This window comes from Lonchura striata, chromosome 2 (genome assembly GCF_050655825.1).
Source record: "Lonchura striata isolate lonStrDom1 chromosome 2, ASM5065582v1, whole genome shotgun sequence".
Lineage (NCBI taxonomy): Eukaryota > Metazoa > Chordata > Aves > Passeriformes > Estrildidae > Lonchura > Lonchura striata.
Genome location: NC_140704.1, coordinates 143,364,635 through 143,388,412, shown reverse-complemented (window position 1 = coordinate 143,388,412; position 23,778 = coordinate 143,364,635). Strand labels below are relative to the sequence as shown.

The 23,778-nt window shown below is 41.5% G+C and overlaps 1 protein-coding gene and 1 long non-coding RNA gene across 3 annotated transcripts in view; one reads left to right on the top strand and one right to left on the bottom strand.

Annotated features, from left to right (window-relative positions):
• LOC116183263 (uncharacterized) overlaps positions 1–16,884 on the top strand; it is a 28,509-nt gene extending 11,625 nt beyond the window's left edge. Inside the window, exon 4 of the long non-coding RNA XR_014953451.1 lies at positions 15,490–16,884. This is a non-coding gene — a long non-coding RNA (uncharacterized LOC116183263). The remainder of the gene's footprint in view (positions 1–15,489) is intronic.
• On the bottom strand, positions 459–22,411 carry COLEC10 (collectin subfamily member 10). 2 transcript variants are annotated; one of them, XM_021546399.4, is made up of 6 exons: positions 21,780–22,411; positions 9,924–9,995; positions 8,503–8,574; positions 6,413–6,466; positions 5,377–5,472; positions 459–3,927 (listed from the first exon to the last, which is right to left on the bottom strand). In XM_021546399.4, the coding sequence occupies exons 1-6, from the start codon at positions 21,925–21,927 to the stop codon at positions 3,536–3,538; spliced, it is 834 nt and encodes a 277-aa protein (XP_021402074.2). In that variant the 5' UTR covers positions 21,928–22,411; the 3' UTR covers positions 459–3,535. The 2 variants fall into 2 exon arrangements, with proteins under 2 accessions (XP_021402074.2, XP_085430088.1); XM_085573962.1 differs by lacking the exon at positions 21,780–22,411 and adding an exon at positions 11,440–11,520 and having other exon boundaries at positions 1,470–3,927.
• Between the last annotated feature and the right edge of the window lie 1,367 nt (positions 22,412–23,778).

Below are 23,778 nucleotides of genomic sequence, written 5' to 3'. Positions count from 1 at the left end.
GTCTTGGAGAGCAGCTGGTCTAATCTAAGACAGAGCTTGATCCTGCAGCAAAGTATTGCTCCACTTTCACCTTCTCCCAGCTCTGCGTTTTCTCCTAAAGAACAGGAAAATGGTCCATCTGTGATGGATGTAGCATTAAGGACACCTCTAAATTTTGTCAGCCAGTGGTCTCAGTATGGCCAGAGGGTTTCAGAACATGGACCTCCAGTCTCGTAAGCATGTTTTGTTGGTTTCTTGGGTCAGAAGTAAAGATGAAGTGTGCAGAAGTGATTGTGCCTACACACAGGGATATTACTATGCCACTTCTGCATGATTGCTAGGAACTGACTTGCTGTGATTAAGGCCAGCAACTTTGGACTTGAACTTCTAAAAGCATTATTTTTTTTCTCAAGAAGCTTTTTCTTGAATTAATCATTAATTCTTTAAAATTACCCATTAATGCTTCTAAAACCAAAGTGTTCAGCTTAATGAGTTTATTATAATAGATCCTAAAATGTGTAATTCTGCCTAGTTTTGAGGAATATTAATTCCCAGAGAGGGAATAATCCAGGCTGAGTTACATCATGCAAAGTGAACTTGTTTGCCCCAATACTCTCATAGCATAGAAGGGGAGCAATGAAAAGAAATGTGGTCCCACCCCTTTATTCACAGGTCTGAATAGTTTCCTGGAGGGTGTGTAGCAACACAGATAATTTACTGCTGGTAGCAACAGGAGGTTTCCTGGAGGAGCAAGTGTCAGAGAAACCAGATTACAAGAGTGGTTCTGAGTCACAGAGTTACCTGAGATGCTCCTGTGTTGGTCAATGCTCAGACCTGATCTTGGAGTCAAACAATCAGGCAAATGGTTCAGAGAATTTTCCTGTTCAAGGTGAGGTTGAGGACATATGATTGTTTGGTTGCCTTTGCAGAAGGGAGACTCTGAGCTGACCCTCTACATGATGGTAGCTGATGGCATGTCCAGCTCTCTGTATACCCAGAGGAGGACTGTGTGCACCTGGTGCTCAGTGACCTGCAGGGAATATTGCTGTGTGGTGCTGAGCATCTAGGATTCTCCTTAGCTTCCAGAGATCTTTCCTTAATTTTTAATGTTGGGTGGAAAGGAAAACTTACAGACTTGCATTGTAATGACCCTTAGGTTTCTCTTCATCTCCTGCTGTGAGAAAAGGCAAAACATGACTAAGCACTTGCTGTGTCTGAAGAAAAGAAAAAGCTCTGTCAGTATTCTCAAATATATGAAAATGTGATTCTTTGTGGGCATTCTGACATGGAGATCTAAGTATCTAGGCAGTGACAGCAGAGCCTTCATGTTCAGTGCTCATAATTTTTAGTAAGTCCCTCTGAACTGCATGACTAAGTTGTTCAACCACACCTGGAATCTGGGTTCTTGGGGGATAAAACCTGTTCTATAGCTTCTTCCTGTGTTACAAATGCATGGGTCATTTTAACATTAAACATCAAACGTCACTGGCTTCTGAATTAAGGATTTAATATATTCCTAGAATCACTTGTTAAACCAGCAATGCACATGGTACAGATTGTATTACATGTACCTGTTTACAGCCTACAGGAATGGTGTTGCTTCCTTTACACTGTTCTCTTTGTGCTAGACTTCTGTATGCCTATCACAGATTTTTGGGGACTTCAGACACTAGAACTACTGCATCTGTTTTTAGGTTGCCTACAAGCTGTGCAGACTTGTGTGCTTATGTACAATTAACTCCTCACATTTCAGGTCAGCCTGATGGCTTGGAAAGAGAGGTAAGTGAGATTTCTTCTGCGTAGATAATCATAGAATGGTTTGGGCCGGAAGGAGCCTTAAATATCACCTAGTTCAAACCCCCATACTGTGAGCAGGGCCTCTTTCCACTAGATCATGTAGCTCAGTGCTCCATCCCACCTGGCCTTGAACACTTCCAGGGATGGGACATTCACAATTTCTCTGGGCTCACCATCCTCACAGTATGGGATTTCTTTCTCATATGTAACCTAAATCTACTCTCCTTTAGTTAAACTCATTCCCCCTTGTCCTGTCACGACATGTCCTTGTAAGAAGTCTCTCTCCATCTTTCTTGTAGGCTCCTTTCAGGTACTGGGAGGTTGCTATTAGGTCACCCCAAAGCCTTTTTTTTTTTTTTTCCCAGGCTGAACAAAACCAAATCTCAGCATTTCCTCACAGGAGAGGTGCTTCATCCTGCCAATCATTTTGGTGGCCTCCTCTGGACTTGCTCCAACAGGTCCATAGCCTTTCTGTGACCCCAGAGCTGACAGAGCACTTACTGCAGGTGGGGTCTCACCAAAGCAGAGTAGAGGGGAAGAATCACAGGGCTTTGGATGCAGCCCAGGACTGGTTTGGCTTTCTGGCCTGTGAGTGCACATTGCTGGGTCATGCCCAGCCTCCTATCTACCAGCATCCCCAAGTCCTGCTGGGCAAGGCTGCTCTCGATCTGTTCATCCCTCACCTGGACTGATTCCAGGGGTTGCCCTAACTCAAGTGCAGCACATTGCATTTGGTCTTATTAAACCTCATAATGTTCCCATGGGCCACTTCCCTCATGGCATCCATATCCCTCTGAATGGCATCCCATCCTTCAGGTGTATCAACTGCACCACCCAGCTTGGTGCTATCTGCAAATGTGCTGAGGGCATGCTTTGTGCCTTTCTCTATATCATTAATGAAGATATTAAATAGTGCTGGTCCCACTACAGATCCCTGAGGAACATCCCTTGTCACTAATGTCCATTGGGACTCTGAACCATTGACCCTCTGGATCACCCATCCCTCTGGATGCTACCGTCTAACCAATTGTTTATCCACCTAACAGTCCACCCATTGGATCCATCTCTCCAAATTAAAAAGAATGTTATTGTAGGGGACCATGTCAAAAGCTTTACAGAAGACCAGATAAGTGCCTATCAGGCAATATAATTGTACAGAGAAATTAAGGAGAGTATAGCAACTTCTAAGTTTGAAGTTGGTCCTACTTTGCATGCAAGATTTAACCAAATTACCTCCAGAGATACCTTCCACCTCAAATTATGATTCTAACAAAAGAAGGATTTTTTTCAAGGGATATTTAAAACTTTTACTCTGAGCTCTGAAGTCATAAGGGAAATTACTGGGACTCCCTGTGCAAGTCAGAGATTAATGAAGGTCATGCTCTTTCCATCTGTGCACTTTACAAACCACATCAGTACTTCATATACCAATGATCTTACTATTTCTGGAACTGGTGAAATTATATTCACTTCTGCATCCTCTAAATTTTCCCCCAAAATTACACATAGAAATGCCAACCATAAAATGCATGTAGAAATGAAATATAGATTCACAACTGGCTGGATGCCCCCTGCAGACCTGTGCTGACTTTACAGTCAGTGATGACTAAACAGGAGTTACTCCTGCTTAGCCAAGTGATGTGAAGCTGGATTGAACCCTGACCCTGGTCTCCTCTCCCTGATTTGCTCTCCCTGCCATAAATGAATGAGGATGGGTTATAGTATATACAGCAGGTGCCAGGCACATTCTCTGGCACTTTTATTTCTTCTTCTTGAGGAATTCACAGACAAAGTAGATGGTGACTTGGCACTCAGAGTCATTCCACTCTCCTGTGCTGAGCATTTCCACACAGTCCTCGTGACCAGCTGGGTCATGTGGCTCCCCTTGCTTCCAGTTGCTGTAGTTCTGCAGTGGGCTGTTGTCTGCATACACAAACTGTCCTTCTCTTTCCATGTCATTCAGCCCAATGAAGGCTCGGAACAGGCCGCTGCTGGAGATGTAGTCAGCAATCAAGGCATTGGTTGCCTCATCTTTAGGCATGGCCAGTGATCCTCCTCTGTCCCTGCAGTGGATTAAGGCTTCTCTGTAATTCTTCTCTTCTTTCACAATGTAATAGAATTTCTCATCTGTCTCCCTGATACCTGCTATAACTTTCAAGAAGAAAAATTGCTTAATGGCATGTCAACAGATGCAGGTTATTCTATTCCAATATGACAATGAGATGATTTTTACATTAGAATTAATAAAAGGGAAGGAGGAAAAGTATTCCCACTAGTGTATTTATGATGAATGATAAAGACATGATCAGAGATTGATGTGACTAATGAGATCGTTAAGCACTTAGCACACATTAGGACAAGAACTATTCAGTCCTGATTGGTGAGTCTCCAGTTTTATTTCCTGGATGTCTAGTATTAATCAACTTAAGGCATGCTAAATTGTCAAATGGCAATGTCTAATTCTGGATCACCCTATTGCTTTGTATGTTCTTGAATATAGATTGTGAAAGAGTGCCTGGGGTAGAAACACAGGGGTATAGATATCTTTTCAGGCCCTTTCCATGTAGATGAAAATAAATGTGACTGCTGAGACATTTTAGATATGGCCTGATATTCAGAGCTACTATAGCACTGTAGCATTGACTTGAAAGAAAACTGTGGTTGCTCAGCAGCTTTAAAAGGCAGACCTCTCAACCAGTGAGTTTATAGCCTAGTGAATTAAGCAGTGCCAAGGAGCATGCCTGGGTTGCTAGAAGTTGATTGTCTCTGCTAATGGATTGCTGGAGTGGTCCTGAGCAGAGTTTGGCCCAGGAAAATTAACATTTGCCCAAACAATTCAGGAGTTACCCCAGGCACAGCTTAGAATGTAGTAGAGGGGTACTCTTTGATAATACATCATTCAGTTTCATAGTATTTTTAAAATAGATGGGTGTTGTGTGCTGGATGCCCACAATGACAAAGAACAGTCTCAGATTAATTTAATTTACTGATACAACCCTAGTTCTGGAAGCAGTGGTAGAGCTGTCTCTAAATCACTTTTATACCAGGAAACTCCCTTCCTTTCAGTGGGGCGGTTTGCACTGCCAATGCAACAGCACTGCCTGGAAACGTGCCTTCTTATACCCCATACTCTGGAGTGCTGGTCCCTTCTTACAGGAAAATTGTGCATGCACTGAGGGGAGCACTAGGAGTGCTGAGTCTGCAGCCTTTCTGGGCAGCAGAAAAAGGTTCTTATTTCTCTTCCTGCCTCTCTGGAGCTGACTGGCACAAACTTCTGCCTTATATTGCCTGACTGGCCACCAAACCTGAGCAGAATGATAGTGCAGAGGTGGTTAGCAAATCATTCCTTTTGCTTTTCATGATGTGTTCTCTTGTGCTGTTGATAACTTGTGGGATTTTTTTTCCTTTAGTCATCTGGTCCTTTTATCCTTATAGATGTAAGACTGCCTCTCCTTTTAGGTTTTCAGAGTGCCTGAAACAGAGGACCCTCTCTCTGGGTCATCTGTGGACCCTTCCATAGACCAACAATGGTAGAAGAATAGCAATGATATCTGTTATTGGAATCAAATAAATCCCATCAAAATACGTAAGGATCCTTACCATTCTTCACAAACTTGATGGATGTGTTAAGACGAGCAACGTTGATATTCAGTTGTCCAACAAATCTGCGGTACCTTCCACAGTCACAGACCGTGCCTGATGCAATACAAAGGAGGATTTACCTATTTAGAAGCATTTGGGTGGGTGTGTGCATGGAGAGTCACCTGTAGCTCTTCTGAAGACCTGGGCCCCACTTATGGAGAGCCAGTCTGCACTTCCGTTGATCAAAGTGTTTAATGTTTTGACACTCCCTTGCTAACTGGCTTAAGCAAATTAATACCAGCCCAAATAATCAATAACCTTCAAGCACTGAAGTTTCAGTTAATCCCCGCCCCCCCTTTTTTTAACTGGAATTTGGCTTGCTAGAGGTTTTGTTTTCTCAGAAAGAAAATAAGTTGCTAATGGTTTCCCATTAAGCACTAAATGGTCATTTTATATGTAATCTCTTAAAAATAAATACAAGTATACAAGTTCAAGGTGGGTAGCCATTCAAAGTTACTAGGGTACTAGGTTTCTAGTTCATCAGAGTGAAAGTCTCCTCCTGTAAGCAAATGCATTGCATTAATTTGACAACAGATTATGTTTCTATCTAAAATTACTTTTTCATCTACGTGCACCTATTAGGAAACTGTTAAAGGGCTTTGATACTTTGCTACTAAGAAACTTTCCTTTGATACTAAGAAACTTTCTTCTATTGTCCAGTTTAAATGAATTCTGTTGGCCTGTGTGTTAGTTTTTATGATACCAAATATTGCCCATGAATTTGGATGGCTTCACATATTTGTATGCTGGTATATTCATAGGAATCACTCATGTCCCTACACTATCCTTTATTTTGTTCAACAAAACATTTTCAGTCTCTTCCTTACATTTAATCTATTCTCCTTGAAACTCTATTACATTTAATCTATTCTACTTGGGCATTTCAATTTAATTCCCTTGGGCCTCAAAATTTCATGGGATTCCATACAAACCAACCCTGAAATCAAAGATCCATTGGATTTGACCATTCTGCACAGAAGAATGCATAGCATACCTGCTTTTCCTTTTTTCCCTGAAACCCCTGGTAAGCCTTTGGCTCCTTTGTCACCTGAATAAAGAAGGAAATATATTCTCAGATCTCAGACAGTGCATATGTCAGGGAAGCATATTCAAAAACCCATTAAATAATATATTAACAGTGTGCTTTTTATAGGAAGCTCTGATGGACTGTACTGTCATGCCAAGTTAAACCATGATTAATTCTGGTGCATGAAAATGAAAACCCTTTAATAGCTAACTCACTGATAACACAGGCATCTTGTGTGCTGCTGGTTCCTGATACCGCTTACTTTAAATATAAAGTGCAAAATGATCCTGAGGAGCTGAAAGCACTCAAGAAATCTTGAAAAGGTGAAATCTGGGTTCTCTGCAGGACAGAGCCCTTCCCCAGGTTCAGTAGCTCCATGGTGAGATGAGGCAGCAGATGTGCTCTAAGCCTCTGAATTCATGCATGCAAGACACTGCATGTGTGGGCAGCAGTTTGCACCTGCATGGAGGGAGGTCATTAAGGAGCAGCATTTCAGTTCAGTTTATGGAAATGTGATTTATTTGCATCCAACTGCTTTCCCTTTCTTTTGTAAATTATAAAAATGATAAAAATACTTCTCCAATGCTCTACTATAAAACTGGAGGTGCCCTGTTCTTTAAAAAAATCTCACTTGTAATTTGGATCAGGAACAGCTGGACTTTATCTGAAATTAATGTCAACTCTTTTATGAAGAGGTCAAAATATAATAATACTTGCTCTGCCTTATTGATGACTGTTTTTATGTATTTTTTACTTTATATGGTTATGGTTTTTAAAAGAATTTAGATGTTGTCTGTCATTTTAATTAGCAGTGCTTGACACTGCACACTTGCAGGCTGGATTTTCAGGCTTGCTTCATTAAGAGCTCCAATGTTTAGTCATAGATTTTAACAGTGACTTTTGCTTCTGCAAATAAAGAAAATGAGAAAAAACTGTAAGTGGACAATAAAGTGTGTATTCATATTGAGAGCTTGATTAAAAGGCTCAGAATATTGGTTTACTTTAAGATAAACAAAAGCAACTTGTGAGATTGTTCATTTTTGTCTCCTTTGGGGATTGAAGACATGTTAGGAGATAACTCTCTGAGTTTTCAGTTTCCTAGGTACTTCTGAAAATTAATCCCTCAGGTCAAAGGGATCCCTCTTCTTGCCTGATACTGAGACTGGCTGAAGGCCATGAGAGGTTTATTAAAAACAGTGGTTTGAGAAGATCTCCAGAAAGACTGTTCCACCTACTCAACAGTATATCCAAGTTGATGTGCTGGTTTGAGATCCCAGAACTCTCCTGGCAATGGTGGTGTCCCTGATCAGCTTTCAAGGCAGGTCTCCTTGTGGCAGAAGTAATATCCCTTCTTAAGTAGCTCTTTAGGAATATCAGAAAGGAATGCCTGAGCTTCTTCTTGAGATAAATAGAGCACAATTTCATGAAATTATTGTCCAGGCAGATTTGGAGTCTACCTTGATTTGCAAGTAGTTGCCATCCCTGCTTATGTGAGCACCTTCTTAAAATTCCTGAATTCGTTCCTTACCAGAGCACGGATGTCCTGTGCATTGTTTGCTTACATGACCCACAGCAGTGCAGGTGGCAAGGTGGCATCCTCAGCAGCAGCAGGACATTGGCTTAGGCCTTCAGTATCCAAATCAAAGGCACAAATTTGTCTCTTGGAATGTTCAGAGGATTTACTTCACAGGAACTGGGTTTCTCCCATTCTCTTTTATCACAGAATCATAGACTAGTTTGGGAAGTGACCTTTAAAGGTCATCTAGTTAAGCCCCCATGCAATGAGCAGAAACACCTTCAAGTAGATCCATCAAAGAGGATTGATGTTTTAAGTCATAAAATAAATTATTTTAGCCAAATTAGTTGGATATATTGCATGAAGAAAATAAAACTAGGGTATTTCAGCTCACTCTCATCACCAGTCTTCATGCATAACTTTATTTGGAGAACATTGGTTGTACCATTATCTAATATTGCTCCATATCTGGAGCTCTCATAAAGCACATATTTACCTTGAGGGAAAAAAACCCCAAGAAAATTCCCATACCAGAGCTTACCCTTTCCACCAATTGGACCAATTTTACCAAGCATTCCCTGGTCACCAACATCGCCCAATGGCCCTTTGTTTCCTAAGAGAAGAAATGAAGAGGAAATGAGTATGGATGGTTGCTGTAATTTCTTTTCTGAGGCACTGTTTAGGTCTCTACTGCTACTGTTTTTCCTCAGTGTGGCCAGTCTGCCTGTGTGGCAAAGTGAAGTGAGCACAGCCCTGAGGATATTTGGAAGAGAACAGCCACATCTCTGCTCCTGTAGGGTATGACAGTAGGTCATTGCACAGAATCTTAATAAAATTGCCTGTTCAAACATCATATTGTCTTAGACAAAATAGAAACTAAAACTGCTAGTGATGTACTTCACAGTCAAACCAGGCTGATGCCTTTTGGTTTTCTCCACCCCAGGCAAACACTTCTTAAGTCCTTACAGCTCTGCTGGGTGTCCTTCTCAAAGCAGGACTGCAAGTAGGGAGCTACTCATTTTGCTGCATGTATTTTCCCAGTCTTCAGAGCATAAAAAAACAGGTGTCCTTTTTAATTGATTAATAAATAGTGTAAGTTCTGAAATAGCTGCCTAATGATGACAGGGCAGTCTAGGGAATCTCAGTTTGCAAAAGGACTTTAACATCAATAGGATGCTTTGTAAATGGTTGATTCCCTGAATTCTTGTATCTTAGCTGATGTTTATTTTAAGGTAAGAATCAAAATCATAAGAATGCATTTAAAAACAGAAAAAGTTTTTTATTATAACAATAATAACAGAGTGATTTTAAAGTTTCTATAAAAGTAAAAACTTTACTAATTAGTCTGAATCTACAGTCAAGGAAGGAAGATCTTGGATATGCGTTGTCATTAACCTCTAAAGATAAATTAAGCTTTCAAATTAAAGTATGCAAACAAGGCTGACATGGTCACATCTGGTGCCTCCAAATGATATGCCCAGGTCACACTGTGGATATGGGACATATTTAATTGAGCCAAGTCCTGAAACATCTGCAACTCCTTGTTCTCTTCTTGGATGCTCTTTGATCAGAGAAACTTTTTATTTGTGTGTGTATGGCTTTCTTTGTCTGCAGAATACAGAAAACTGAAACCAAATTTTATTGAGCACCCTGATGTATTGCTAGGCAATAGTGCTCAAATTTCAATTTAAACTAAAGGCTAATTTCAGTAAGAGTAATATTTCTGGTTATGTATGTGATCTAGCACACTTATGACAGCCATATATATCTGTCTTAAGTATCAGTAGGAATTGGAGCAAGCTGTCTAAGTATTCTTATGTTTGCTGATCAATGTTTGACAAGATTGTGAAATCCACTGGTGAAACAGGAATGAAAACCATTAAACACCAATTATATGCATCAGTACAGTTGTGTATTATGATAATGATGTACCAGCAATAGCCAACAAACCATCATAAATACCTTTTGGTCCTTTTGGTCCAAGCTTTCCTTGTTTGCCTACTTCTCCTCTGTCTCCTTTTTCACCTTCATCCCCTTCCAAAAAAACCAAAAAATAAAACATCTTGGTAATTTCTCTCAGTGCAGTAAGTACAACTATACACACAGAAAGAAAATTTCATGGTTTGTTTTTTTTTTTTTTTTCCTACTGACTTCTTTTTATTTCACATTGAAAGCACAGTAGCCATGGGATAAATTTTCAGAAAAGAGATCAGGAATCTGATCATCATTAGGAAAAACTAAAAACTTTCCCTTTCAGAGAGGCTGTTACAACATGAAGATTATACAACAGCAATTCTTACTCCTGCACTTTAAGCATTATTAGCTATAAAGCAGATAAATAAACCAATCTTTTGGTATTGGGAAACTTGAGCACATAGGGGCAAACTGTCAAGGGAGGCAACAGATGTTTATTAATTGTTCCTAGTGATTCCATTGCTAGTGACTCTGTGTTCAGGGCTTGCAGATGTGTTTGGAATGAGAGGAATGTAAATATGTTGAAATAGATCTTGACTTAATAGACCTTGGCACTTAATATGACACAATTCTTGCCTTCATTTTTTGACAGATGGCATTTGTATGTTGATACAAGAAACTTGTTTTGCAATTACTCCAATGCTTGATTTTGAAAGGTCTTACACAGAGTATCTGTAAGAGGCAAAATCATTGCATTTATTCTGGTAGTGCAGAGATTTCTCTAAATGAGATTGAGACCATATTACACAGGTTCCTGTATAGCTCTCTATAGACACTTTCACTGTTGGAAGAGACAGTCTCTCAATGTGCAGCATATAGTGTAAAGGTGCAAGGCAGCAATTAGCCAGAAAGAAATGTTATTTCCTTCCCAAGTAGCCTACAATGTTGCTTTGTATGGAGGGAAGGCAGGAAGGAAGGAAGGCAGGAAGGCAGGAAGGCAGGAAGGAAGGAAGGAAGGAAGGAAGGAAGGAAGGAAGGGAGGAAGGAAGGGACTAAAGATGATTTTGTCATCTTCTTAGTTTGGAGCCAAATCATAAGAGGAAGATTTTTTTTTACTCCCTCCAGCAGAGGTGGGGAGGAGACACGCCACTCGCCTGCACCAAAGGGCCATCACTGAACATGGGCAGCCTTCCAGAGTCTCTCTCATTGTTCCCTGCCTGTGCTGGCAATGAGCCTTGCTGTGCAGTGGGAAGCAGTGCCACAGCCTCTTGGCTCGGCCAGGATCTCACGTGGTAGTGGCAGCCAGCTGTGTCTGTGCCTGCTGCCCAGAAGGGGGGAAGGCTGTCATTCAGTGTATGGAGAGCCAGGGGAGGGAGGTGTGTCCAGATGTCAGCCAGAGGGGTGAGGACAGAGCAGCAGTGTGTGACAAGACCAATAACCTGTCTCACCAAGGGTGGTGCCTGCAGCCCTAGCAGAAAGTGTCCAGGGAACTGAGGTGTACTGAGGGTGACTATGACCCAGGCAGCCACTTCCAGCCTCTCACAGCAATGGTTTCAATTCTTACCTGAGCCAAGCACTGCATTCGTTCCCCTCATGAACAGCCACTAGTGATTCTTCTCTCCACCAATTCACCTTGTGCCTTTTAAACCCATTTATACCTTTGACCCTTATAATAAACATCCTGTGGCAAATAGCTCAATGATTTTTTTAATGTGCTGGGGAGAAAGTACCCTCCCATGTTTGCTTTGAGACTGATCATTACATTGGTCTCACTTTTTTCTCAAAAAATACTGCCCACTCATTCCTGATTTGCCTTCTACTTCTGCAGTCAGTGGTAGCATGTCATGGGCTGGTCAGTAGAGTGATAGCAGATGAGAAGTGCTGCACATTAATTGCAGCACATAAAAGTAGTTTTAACTGTTTGTCACCTTTCCGTTCCAGTTACATGGACTGAGCTGAACCTTTATGCTGAAAAAGCCCTCCCATGCTGGGACTCTCTTGTGAAGAGCAGATTCACCCCATTGGTAAGGATGCCCTTTGGGGGGAAGGTCAGTAGCCCAAGCTGAGGAGGATAAAGGGCTGAACTTCAGTTCACATTGAAGGGAGGAAGCAGTTTGTTTAAAGGATGTTTATTTTTATTTTTACGTTTATTTAAGTTTATTTTATTTTAAGGGATGGACAAGAAGGAAACAATGTGGTCTGTGCTGGCTCACTCAGGTTCTTTTTTTTTTTTAACACCAGCTTCTGCAGGTAAAATAGGAAAAGTCTAAAAGCAGTCAGCAATATAAATTTTAAACATCTCTCTTTTCCCATGCTCTTTAAAATACTGTAAAAACCAGTGTATATTTCTAAAAGCCAAGCTCCTTAAATATTCAGCTGATGCTATGGGTCTGAGTGGGGAGCTGATGAAACCATGCCTGTTTTTACTGGGTTCCAGTCCTGCCAAGAAGGACATGGGGGTGCTGGTGGATGGGAGGCTGGACATAACCCAGCAATGTGCACTCACAGGCCAAAAAGTCAAATCTGTTCTGGACTCTATCAAAAGGAAAGTGGGGTGAGACCCCACCTGCAGTGCTGCATCCATCTCTGTGATCCTCCACAGAGGAAGGACATGGACCTGTTGGAGCAAGTCCAGAGGAGGCCACCAAGATGATTATCAGGATGGAATACCTCTCCTGAGGGAAAGACTGAGAGATTTGGTTTTGTTCAGCCTGGGAACAAAAAGGCTTTGGGATGACCTAATTGCAGCCTTCCAGTACCTGAAGGGAGCCTACAAGAAAGATGGAGAGAGACTTCTTACAAGGACATGTCGTGACAGGCCAAGGGGGAATGAGTTTAACTGAAGGAGAGTAGATTTAGGTTACATATGAGAAAGAAATCCCATACTGTGAGGATGGTGAGCCCAGAGAAATTGTGCATGCCCCATCCCTGGAAGTGTTCAATGCCAGGCAGAATGGGGCTCTGAGCAACCTGGTTTAGTGGAAAGGTGTCTTTGTTCATGGCAGGGGGGTTGGAACTAGATGATTTTTAAGGTTCCTTCCAACCCAGACCATTCTATGATTTGATGATTCTACTGACATCCAAACAGCAGAGTTAGGGAATGCACGGTTTACTTTTGCTGTTGACTTCAATGCTAACAGGAGGAAATTGTTCTTTCCAAATCCATGTGTGAAACCCTTGTGAAAGTGCAAAAGTCATTTTTCAGTAGTTCAGAAGTTCAGAAAAGTTCCCAGAGGGTGATAAAGGATTTGTGAAAGGACAGTTTCTGCAAACCCATACAGGGGGAAATATGTGTGATAACAGGAAGGAGGCAGTGCATGATCCAAAGACTGGAAAGGCTTGATGAATCTTGACTAGAAATGCAACATGGCAATATTTCACAAATGGACTGTGTTCTCTGACAAGGAAGGGAGATGGGGGAGGCTTTTCATGTCCAGTCTTTCCCTGTGCAATGGATACCTTTGTGTAAAATATGCTCTAATTCTGGGTCTGGTATAAAAGCTGTTAAGGGAGATTCTTTGGCCTGTGGAAAACAAACCATATTCCTGCTGACTTTCCAAACCTGGGCTTGTCATCCTGGCAGTTTTCCTCACCTTTTTCAGACCAGCCAGTTACATTCTCAGCAGGCTGCTCTGTAGAGTTAAAAGCACTGGAGGGACTGTTGTTTGCTGCAGAAGGACATTATACAAGTTGAGAAGCTGTGATTACTTTCTAGAGATGTTTTATTCCTGTCTCAGTTTCAACAATTTGAGCCACTGAAAGATCCAGTGACTTTTCCTGAGGGACTTTGAAGCAAGATTTTCACACCTTGAAGCTACGTTGTCCTGTATGGACCATCAGCCTGAGAGCTGACAGGATAGAGGAGTGAAAGTTGTGGAAAAGTTTGTTCAGGAGATTTCCAGAGGTCAGGGAGTGCCTCAATTTTTATTAAAACTTTATGTGATCCAAATTTTTGCTTAAGACCTCTAAAAACCTAAGAGAGAGGGAAATAAGTTCCATCACCTGTTTCATCTTGCTGTAAAGAAGCCTGCCATACTCTCTCTTACTTTTCATATCCAGGAAAATGGGAAGAACAATAATTTATAAGAGAGGGTAATCCTGCTTTTCTCCCCAGCTGCCATCTGAGAATAGGTAGGCCATTACAAAACAAGGGTAGAAACAAACAGTATTAGTTAGTGATACCATTTGATTGTTAATTTAAGACTAGATTAAGCCCAGTATCTGCTCATATAGTACGTGCCATGTCCTCCTTTAGCTGCTGTGTTCTGTGATCTCAAATTTTGGCATGAAATGTGAACTCTTGGCTTGTGCTTCCCTCTTGTGCTCTTGCTGTGATTTGCAACCAGGTAGGAGAGACTGTGAGAGGTTGGCTGCTTTGGGCAGGGGTTGAGTTAGCTTTATTTTTAGTTTTTAGTTTACCATAAGTATCCCTCCCTTTCCTCTGAGACCTCATGTGGACTATCCATCCCACCCTTTTTTTTTTTTTTTTTTTTTTTTTTTCCTTCCAGGAAAAAAATCTGTCCTGCTAGTACTCTGGACTGGGTTTTTGAGTTCTGTACTACTGTGCTTTGTGCAACATGAATTTTCTGATTCCTGACCTCATATGCTTTTTTTCTCTACCTAGATGATAGCCTCTCCTTTATGCTGCTTTGCATTTGGGGCAGTGTCAGGTTAAATTTTAACCTAATTAGAAGATTGTCACTTTAAAACAGTGGTCTCAGGGATGTCAGATAATATACTGCACTGGCATTTGAAGCCATGGGTGAAGAAGCCCTTGGAGTCATTAACTGAAGTAAGACTGTTTCTCAGCCTTGTTATTATTTCCTCAAGTTGATTGGTTTCTTGTGTGTCACACATATGAAATGCCAGGTTGCTAAAAGAAACACCTGAAGCAGTAAGTTACTAGAATCTTCCAGGTTAGGACCATGCAAGGCAGAAGAGCAGAAGCCATAAGAAGTAAGTAAAATTTGCAGCCATTAGAAGATTTTAATTGTAATTGAGAAGGAAACACAGACCTTCTGTAAACAAGCTCAGGAAAATGCTGAACATCTAATTACCAGCAGGATTTTTATGCAGTTGAAAGGGGCTCTGTCTTTTTTGGAGTTTGACTAAAAACCACTAAATAACTAAATGTTGAGAGGTTACCTTTGGTAAGAATTTAATTAGTAAGAATTTACTGACCTTCAAGCGACTTAGATTTGCCTGCTGAATATTTTGTAGGCAGTTATCTGGTTTGTATTCTTGAACTTAGGATGTTTTCAAGTTCACAGGTATTGTTCACAAATATTTAATGACTCTCCAATTTTTGTAATCAAGGGCTGACCATGGCTCTTGGAGAACCTGGATGTAATTTTGGTGGTTTCAGAGCCCACACTTATCTGCATCGGGCTGAGAACATATCTGCAGGCTGTCTGAAGGCTAAAAGTGAGAGGAGACTCTGAACTAGGCTTGTGCATGAATACCTCTCAGCATATTTGGAGCTGTCCTAAGAGACTCCCTGGGATCACTTTGTCAGGTGTGCTGGTGTGCCAGGGCCTCAGGTCAGCTCCAGTTCCCATCTCCTCAGCAAAAATACTACAGAAATGTTAATGTTCTCTCATCCTCTCTTTTGCAGGTATGTCTCCCTCCAGAATCCAGGACATGCCCATCCTTTCAAATGATAGAAACATCAATTATGCTGGGCTACAGCACAGTTGTCCTCCTACACCAGATAACTCTAAATTGAAAAAAATCCCAGTACCAGCCAAAGAGTCTTTGAAAAGCCCTGGGCCTAATGACTAATTTGCTTTCTATACAAAGACTTTGTATGGAATTTGTTACATGTGTGACACGGTTCTGCTGAGCTCCATTTTTCATGCTCTTAGTCCCATCTGAGGTGGCAGATGGACCCTCTCCACCTCCAGAGACTGCATGTGAAGAGTACAGGTAATTTCTGCCTTTCCTGGGCATTCTGCCTGTCCTTATCCAAACTAAAAGGATAAGGGGATGAGCATAATTTGGAGGCCTTGAGAACCCTACATGGACAACTGAATGCCTACCCTCCTGGAAGAACCCCACAGGATTAGCTGTGCAACTTGGGACACTGAGCAGGAAGAACCTTTGCAGCACTTGGGCATGCACAGTATCTACCGAGAGGGTTTGTCACTAGAGGGAGTCACAGACTTTAAGAAATAAGAAAACACAACCCAATTTGTATTTCCAATGTATGAGCATGTCACAGTTACGTCAATGGAAAGACTCAAAATTTCCTCTGATTTCACTTTCAGTGTCTTTTAGGTTCTTAGCAAATTTCCCGTAACAGTGTGCATTCTTGCTTTCATGCTGCATTTGGCAAGTGAGGACAGGATTTCTTGACATCAGCTGCCTATCTGACGTGATGCTCCCTTCCCTGTCCCTCCTCCTCCCCTCAGTTCCCAGCACTGTCCTGTGCCTCCCTTCCCTCTGCCTGACATTGAGCACTCTTTTCACCCTATTTTGAAGAAATTCATCTCCCTAAACAGAGGAATATGAATGAGGCAGATGCACAAATTTACTGAGTGGGCTGAAGCATTGCAGTGAAGAGCCTGGTTTGGCCAGAGCCCTGTGCTGACAATGCTGAGCTGGTGGGTTCAGTCCCTGGATGAGCCTTTCATGTAAGAGCTGGATGGAGTCAATGATCCTTGTGGGTCCCTTCCAACTCAGAATATTCTGTGAGTCTGAAATAGCTAAGCCAGCACAAGGTGAAGTGGGGACCACGTGGCCAGAGTGGAAGAAAAATAAGATGTTTGGCCTCCTTTTTTTGTCAGAAAAGCTGAGAGTTGAGTAGTATGTTCAGCTGCACTGTGAAAGTGCACCCATGGTCACCTTCCCAGGTGTCCTGCAGGAAAATGCAGGGCTCTTACATATGCACCATTCTTACACAGATTGTGTTTCTTCACCGAGGTTCAAATTAGACAATACAAGCCCTTCCCTTGTAAAATAAAAAGAATCTTCAAGGAAAAAAAAAATTCTCTAATTGCTTTTTTACCTCTAAATTTGACTTCATTAGAAATACCGTCCTCTCTTATTGCATTACATGAGGCATACCCAAGCTGTCAGTAGGTTCAGTGAACCTCTGCTGACTTGTATTTGAAAGTGTGGACCTTTGTGCATGAATGGAATATACATTATTTCTTTAATAACAGAGAAATAATTTCAATCACTCTTGATTCTCCTTTTACTTGGTCTGCCTGATTTGATTTTCCCAGCCTCTTGTGCTGCCATTCTGATATGATCTCAGAGACCCATGAATTATGGTGGCTTCTGTGAGGAGTCAGACTGCCATAGGTAAGAAATGCAGACCCACTATCTCTTGAATTTATGTATTTAAGTCCCCTGAGCCTTGTAGCTCAAGCTGATAATTTCCAGAAATTTACTGTGTGCTAAAATGAGGAATTTTAGAAGCCATTAAAAACAGAATTATGTATTGAAATTAAAGGACTCTTCAGATCAAAAATGAGTCACTAAGAGGGAAATTTAGTTATAGATTTGAACAGCTATAGGATGTGGTAAGGCATTTTATATTTTTGGAAGGCAACGTGGATAGCAGCATATCTGGTTTCTGAAAGAGTTTGAGATTTTCTAGGAGTGGAACTGCGTAAGCACAATTAAAGCTGAGAGATGGACAGCTATACTGGTGACCACAGTAAATGCTATTTTGAGGTACCAGCCAATGTCACAGAGTTTATAAGCACCATTTGTCAGAAATAATAATAAGGAAACATTTTACATCTAAATTGCTATGGGAAATTCCCGGTGCTCTTCAGATTTCATCTCATTCCAGTTTCTCAACCTGGATCTGATTCAAGACTTTCAAAGCTCTCGTGTCTGGATTTCAAAGAAAATGAACTGGAATCAGGGACAGATAGCAAGATCCAGAACTAGTCTTCTGAAGTGCTGAGATCCCATGAATCCACATGAAATGAGCTTCTGCAGTGCCAGCCCCTGCTCACATATTTAATGGGAGTTCAGAAGTCAGAGTTTTGGGTCATCCTCTGCTTATTTCCACCCTCATCTTGTTGCTTACTGATTTACTCAGAGCAGGTCAACTCCGGTCTCATCTACTTTAACAGCCCACTTAAAACTTCCTCTGCAGATCAGAGCTTGCAGTATCCAAGGGAGAGCAGGCTGGAGGAAAGGACAGAGCTGGGACACCCCTCAAAGGCAGAGTCCAGGGGGCAGAGCCTGATCCTCCTGATGCTGCCAGGGCCACAGCAGCTGGTGCCTTTGCTCTCACTGTGTTAGCTGCTGCCTCCCCACAGTCCCAGACCCTTTCCCAGCAGCAGCAACAGCCAGCCTGCTTTGCTTCCAGGCTTGGAAGGGTAGAAAATAAGCAATACGGCCATGACTAATTTTGCTAAGCCAATTGCTTGTCTGCCCTGGAAAATTCATTGTTTAATTTATGCTTTATGTCTTGGTTCTCTTTGGACTCAAGTCAATGAAGTATAAAACATGGCCATTATTGCCCCAGTTACTCAGCTGTGGATCAGTGTTAGCTGGTATAAGATGTAAGTTTTCAGAGTTCCTGTGCTACAACAGCCCAGCTAGGACCAAGTTGTTCCTGACATCTCAGGTCAAACATCAAAAATCCCTTGTTACAAACACTAAAAATATCTACTTTTTGTTTTTCTTTTTTCTTTTTTTGGGGGGGTGGGGGAGGGGAGGGCAGGGCATAAGAGGGGTAGGGGTGTTCCTAGGGTATTTCAATAGGAATCCTAGAAAATGCCTCACTCATTTCTGTTCCTAACTGCCATATAAGCCAGCTGGCTGTACACCTCAAATCTTTTTTTGAGAAGGCAGTACAAGACAGCCATTGCAGTGGGTTCTTTTTATTGAAAATAATCCCCTCTTTTTGAGAAGAGACCTGAGTGTTGCTTAGAAAATGAGATGGAGAAGAGTGACAACTTTTGTCTCTTCTTTTTATTTTTCCATTTTTCTGGAGTGCCCATTTGGCAAATTTCTTTGCATAATTCTTGGCAAACAGGCTTCAGGTTTCATTTGCTTGTCCCAGTGAGGGGAATCAGCAGGGACAGCAGTACCTGGTGAGCACCGTGTGAGCCACCAGAGGTGGGGCTGGAACCCGCGGGGTTTGCTGCACTGGGCACTGGAGCTCGGACACACTGCTGTCCTTGAGCACAACCTGCAAACCTGGCAGGATATTCACTGCATTCCCTCTCTTCCTGTGAGACTGCAGTTTTCCAGAGTATTTTCTAGCTCTTACTGTTGCACACAATAGCCTCTGGTTTTGCCTCATGCTTTCTGGGTGTTGGTGGGGCTGTCACAGGCACTTTGAAGACTTTTCTGGTAATCAGCCTGCCATTACCCTTTTTCTTTTTTCATCCCACTGCTCTTGTCATACTTCTCTTGTGACATCTCAGGTTTGAGTATAACAAAGAGATGTTTTTGAAAGGGAAGAATATGGCATGCACAAAGTAACTTGGACAAGTTACATGTGGATTGTGTAAGTGGTCTATCTTCACAACTGTTCTTGAACAGGAGATTTTCAGGGTGAGCATGCAAAGAGGTTGAGAGCTTGATCCTGTAGCAACTGTGAATGCCTGGAGGATTGAGTAATGCAGCCTCCACTAGTGCAGGCAATTAAGGGTTATAAATTCTGAACTCTCCAAACCCCCTCACTTCTCCCTCAGTGCTGTCCTCTCTGCTGTACTGTGTGATGGAAACAGCAGTATCTATCTGTGCTGCACAGGACCAGCATCCATCTCACTTGTAGCACACAGATTGGATCTAGACTATAGGAGAGTTTATGCCTTGCCCTGGGATAGGCAAGGTGGGACAGTGTAGGAAGTCTTACAGCTATTGAACTTTTAATTCCTTGCATTTCTGGTTGCTTTGGCCCATTAGACACTTCCATGTTCTCATGGAAGGAGGAAGTTGCCACAAGAGGAATCTAGCCTGTGTCGGGGCAAACAGCTGGTCAACATAGTGTGTGAGATCAGCACCTCTGTCTTCTGTGAGCACCACCATGTTTTAGCATAGCTGAGATGCTGAGCAGGTGGAAGTGCAGGGGTAAAACTTGTTCAGGATGAGTCAAAACCCATTTTTAAGAGAAGAGTGGACAAAGGGACACGAGAGATGTAGCACAGGTAATAAAAATGACAGCAGCAAAAGTCAGAAGCTTATCTGTTATCATGCTTAGAGTTTAAACAGCAAAGTTCTGCCTGTGGCTGTGGTCATAAGCTTGAGATCATGTGCTCTGAGTCATAGAGACAAAATGGATGAAGGAAAACTGACAGAAAGAGAGAGTTCTGGCATATTAGGTCAGCATGTTTCATCCTTGGCTACAAGGGATGCCTGAGAAGTAACAGAGTAGTTCATACACTCAGCCTGCTTGGTCTTTAATTGCCCAGATGACTGAAAGCTATAACAACCAGTGCCATTAAGGAGTACTTGTAACTGTCCTGGATGAGCTCAGCTCTAGTAAGAACCAAAATTAACCTTATAGGATCATATCACATAGCTTCCAAAATGTATTTGATGACCTGCAGTGGGTATGAGCTAGTAATTTGGAGATGATTTATGCTCAATACTCCTTCTACCAATCACAGATCTTGGTGATGGTGATCTAAAGCAGTAGACTGAGCTGTGCCAATAAACTGCTGGTCTCGTCTTGATGTCAGCCAGGAAGAATAGAACTGGTAATGACTAAATCCTCATTTCCTCAGTACTGCACTTACAAAGAATAATAATACCTACCCTTCAAATGCTCCCTATACAAGGTAGACCACAGAAGTCAGCTGGAGTCCCAGCTACTCTGTGTTGTCACGAGACTCCTCATTAGCCTTGTGACTTGTTAAACACAATTCTGTCAAACTTTGTTCTCCAGCCTGCCATTACTTAGATACTAACTAAGCCAACTCCCACTAGCTCCCTTGGGGATCATCATATCTCTCTGCATATGTGCTGTGGCAGCAAAAATTTAAGCTTGGATTGTAATCATAAAGAAATTAATTTCCTGATTAAAAATGGTCCTTTAAGCAACATGCATTTGAATAATCCATCATAAAAACAAATGAGTCTGTAGTAGTGCTCTTGACTTGATAACATTTTTCTGCTTTAAATTTAAATCAGCTTCATTTTTTTCCTCTCATTCTGTAGCCTATAGAAAAATACAATGAATTACTAAAAAGAAAGCAATAGTTTGAAACTGCAATAGCCATGGTGTGGAATATATATCTTAGATCTGTCACTGGAAGATAGATTTATATGTCATGGACCTAATAAGATACCCTTCAGACAATTCCACTGACGTTAGTTGTCTTACAGAAAAAGTAAGTTAATGCAGAAAATTCGGTTTCAGATATTTGCAAAGTGTTTTGAAGATAAAAGACCTATACATGCCAGAGTTGATCTAGCTCTTGTTGAAATCTGTAGCAAAGGTCCTGTTTAATTCAACAAGAGCTACTGGATTAGGTCTGATTAATGTAGCAGAGGTGTATTTACAAATAATGGCAGTTTGGTAATTTAAAATATTATATATCTCTCCCTATCTGTAGATGTAAACCAGACCATTAACAGTTCACAATAGGTACTTTTAAACAAGTCCCTCAGCTTGTATCTGTTAGCTGTTTTCATTGTGTGATGAGCACAAGAAATAGCAGATTTGTGTAGCTGAAGAAAGATGCAAAAAGACTCCTCTAACTTATATGAAAATATGTGACACTGTTCCTGAAACTAAAGCAATGAAAATTTAAATCTCCTTCTTCGTTTTCCCCAATTACAGTTACAGTTTACTAGATGTTTGTACAGTCTGCAATATTTCACATTTTTCATGCCCAGCCCATGCCACAAGCCCTCCAAGTCTCTATTGATAAAAAATCAGCTTTTATCAGTACTGGTCTCAACATTAGTAACCTGATAATTCCTCACCTTTTGGTCCAGGTAAAATTGTGTGTGTTGAGCAGACATCTGTTGTAGGTCGATTATCAACATCAAAACCAAAAATCTGAACTTGCAAGATAAAAAACACTACAAGGGTCCCATATTTTGTTAGCTGTTGTTCTTTCTTGCTTCTCATCCTTGCAGTTTCTCAGGAAATGCCTTTCGTTGTTGCAGTCTTAAGAAATGCAGCTGACTCAAAAATAAATGCTTCACTAACTGGAGCAGTGGAAAGCTTGGGAGCTACATGCAAGAACAGCTAAATAAAGTGAAGAAAGGAGTTTGACAATGCTGTAGTTATTTCTGTCCTGCACATTATCCAGGATATTTATTTAACACTGACAGCTGTTTATTCCAATTTATCTCTTATCTGAGTGAGACATTTAGCTGCTTTTGCCATGGAAAATTTCTCCAACATATGGGAATTTCTCTCTTGTAATTTTTTTTTGCCTCTCAGCACTGATTCTTCAAGCATTTCACTTTCTCAAGGGACAAAAGACTTTGGTATTGTATCCAAGTGTGTACTAATTAGCTATAGGATACATTTGGCTGGTTGTGTGCTGGAAGCGTAATGCAGACTTCATATAACATGTAGGGATAGATTTTCATAAAAGCTTTTTACCGAGGAGACTTAGTGACAACAGATGAGCTGCCAGTCCACTGTGGGTGGAAATCCCCGGTGCTATATCTCACCTTTTGGGTGTCAGGTACCCACAGCCCCCAGAGTAGCAAATTGTTGACATTATCCATGGGTGTTTTAGCCTGAAACCCACAAATGATGGGTTTAGGCATACAGATAGCTCCACAATGCTAGCCCCAAGCCCAGATCATGTTAGTAGACTGAGTACAGAAGGGACAAACTTCCGGATAGAAGACACAGAACAAGATGAGTTTGAATGACTGCATCACTTTCTCCCATATCACTCTGCCTACACACTGGGAGAGGCCATCTATCAGGACACTGGTGGAGCATAGATCCCAACAGAACATTATCTTTGGCTTGTCCAGAGGAAACTCCAGCTGGTTTGAATCCTGAGGTAACCTTCAGGTGTTCAGCTGGGTTTTGGGATCCTGAAACCAGTGTAGGAAGCCTTCTGGGTGGAGGAACAGGTTGCATGCATCCTTCCTTTTGGAAAGAGCTATGACAGATACCTACCTGTGTGCAATCCCTTCTAGAAAAAACTCTAGCTTTCTCTTCAGGGGAAGACAGTTACCAGGGATAGGAGGATGTTCAAGGTAGCCGGGCAGAAAAGAAAGGGGAGATGACTATTTGTAATATTTCCAGGAATTTTGTTAACTTCTGTTTTCTCACACAATGAGACCACTACTAAAAAAGCTGAACTAGGCTTTTGAGCGATGTAGTGTGTGAGAATGTGTTTGCTTTCCATCTTAGGAAAAAATGTATTTCTTATGTTAATAGCTTTTGAGCGGCTTTCCTCATTATTTAAGAGAGTATTTGGTTCCCTAGTCCTGTGTTTCAGCCTTTAGGCATACAGAATAAGTAGCAGTACTGATGTAAAAGCGAATACCTTTACTTAAAGTCTGAAGGAAGGGTCTGACTTCTGGATTTCATCTGTGATAATATGGTGGCCAAAGTCCCAAGAAGGGTCAAGATACTTCTCTCCCTTTTTCTTTCTAGCCTGCTCACAGACTGTCCCCCTTTCCAAAACACTTTTTTTTTCCCTTGTTAAACTGTGTACAGTGCTTTTCAGAAATAAATAGTGGTCTCTGTCAATCTAACATCCCCCCTCAAATGTGGCCTGGCTAACAGGTACACACAGCTAGAGGGGGAGGAAAGACAAAGCCAAGATTATAGTCGAGTAGAGTCATCCCAGAAATAAACTTATTCCTCTGTGATTTGCATTGGGCACTGTGCCTCTGACTTATACACTGTTAATTTGTTTTATTTAACTTTTTCTTCTCTTCACTTTCCATTTTGTGAGCAGAAGGTCAATGTAAGAGCAAGAATAGAGAGTGTAGGAGTGGGAAG

Bases quoted from the DNA above. Each gene is read 5' to 3' on its own strand.
- COLEC10 (XM_021546399.4), bottom strand. From the start codon at position 21,927: ATGAGAAGCAAGAAAGAACAACAGCTAACAAAATATGGGACCCTTGTA. The intron at 9,996-21,779 runs GTGAGGAATTAT...TTTTTTTGGAAG, and splicing joins AATTTTACCTGGACCAAAAG to GGGATGAAGGTGAAAAAGGA. The intron at 8,575-9,923 runs GTATTTATGATG...TTCTTCTCTTAG, and splicing joins TGGACCAAAAGGACCAAAAG to GAAACAAAGGGCCATTGGGC.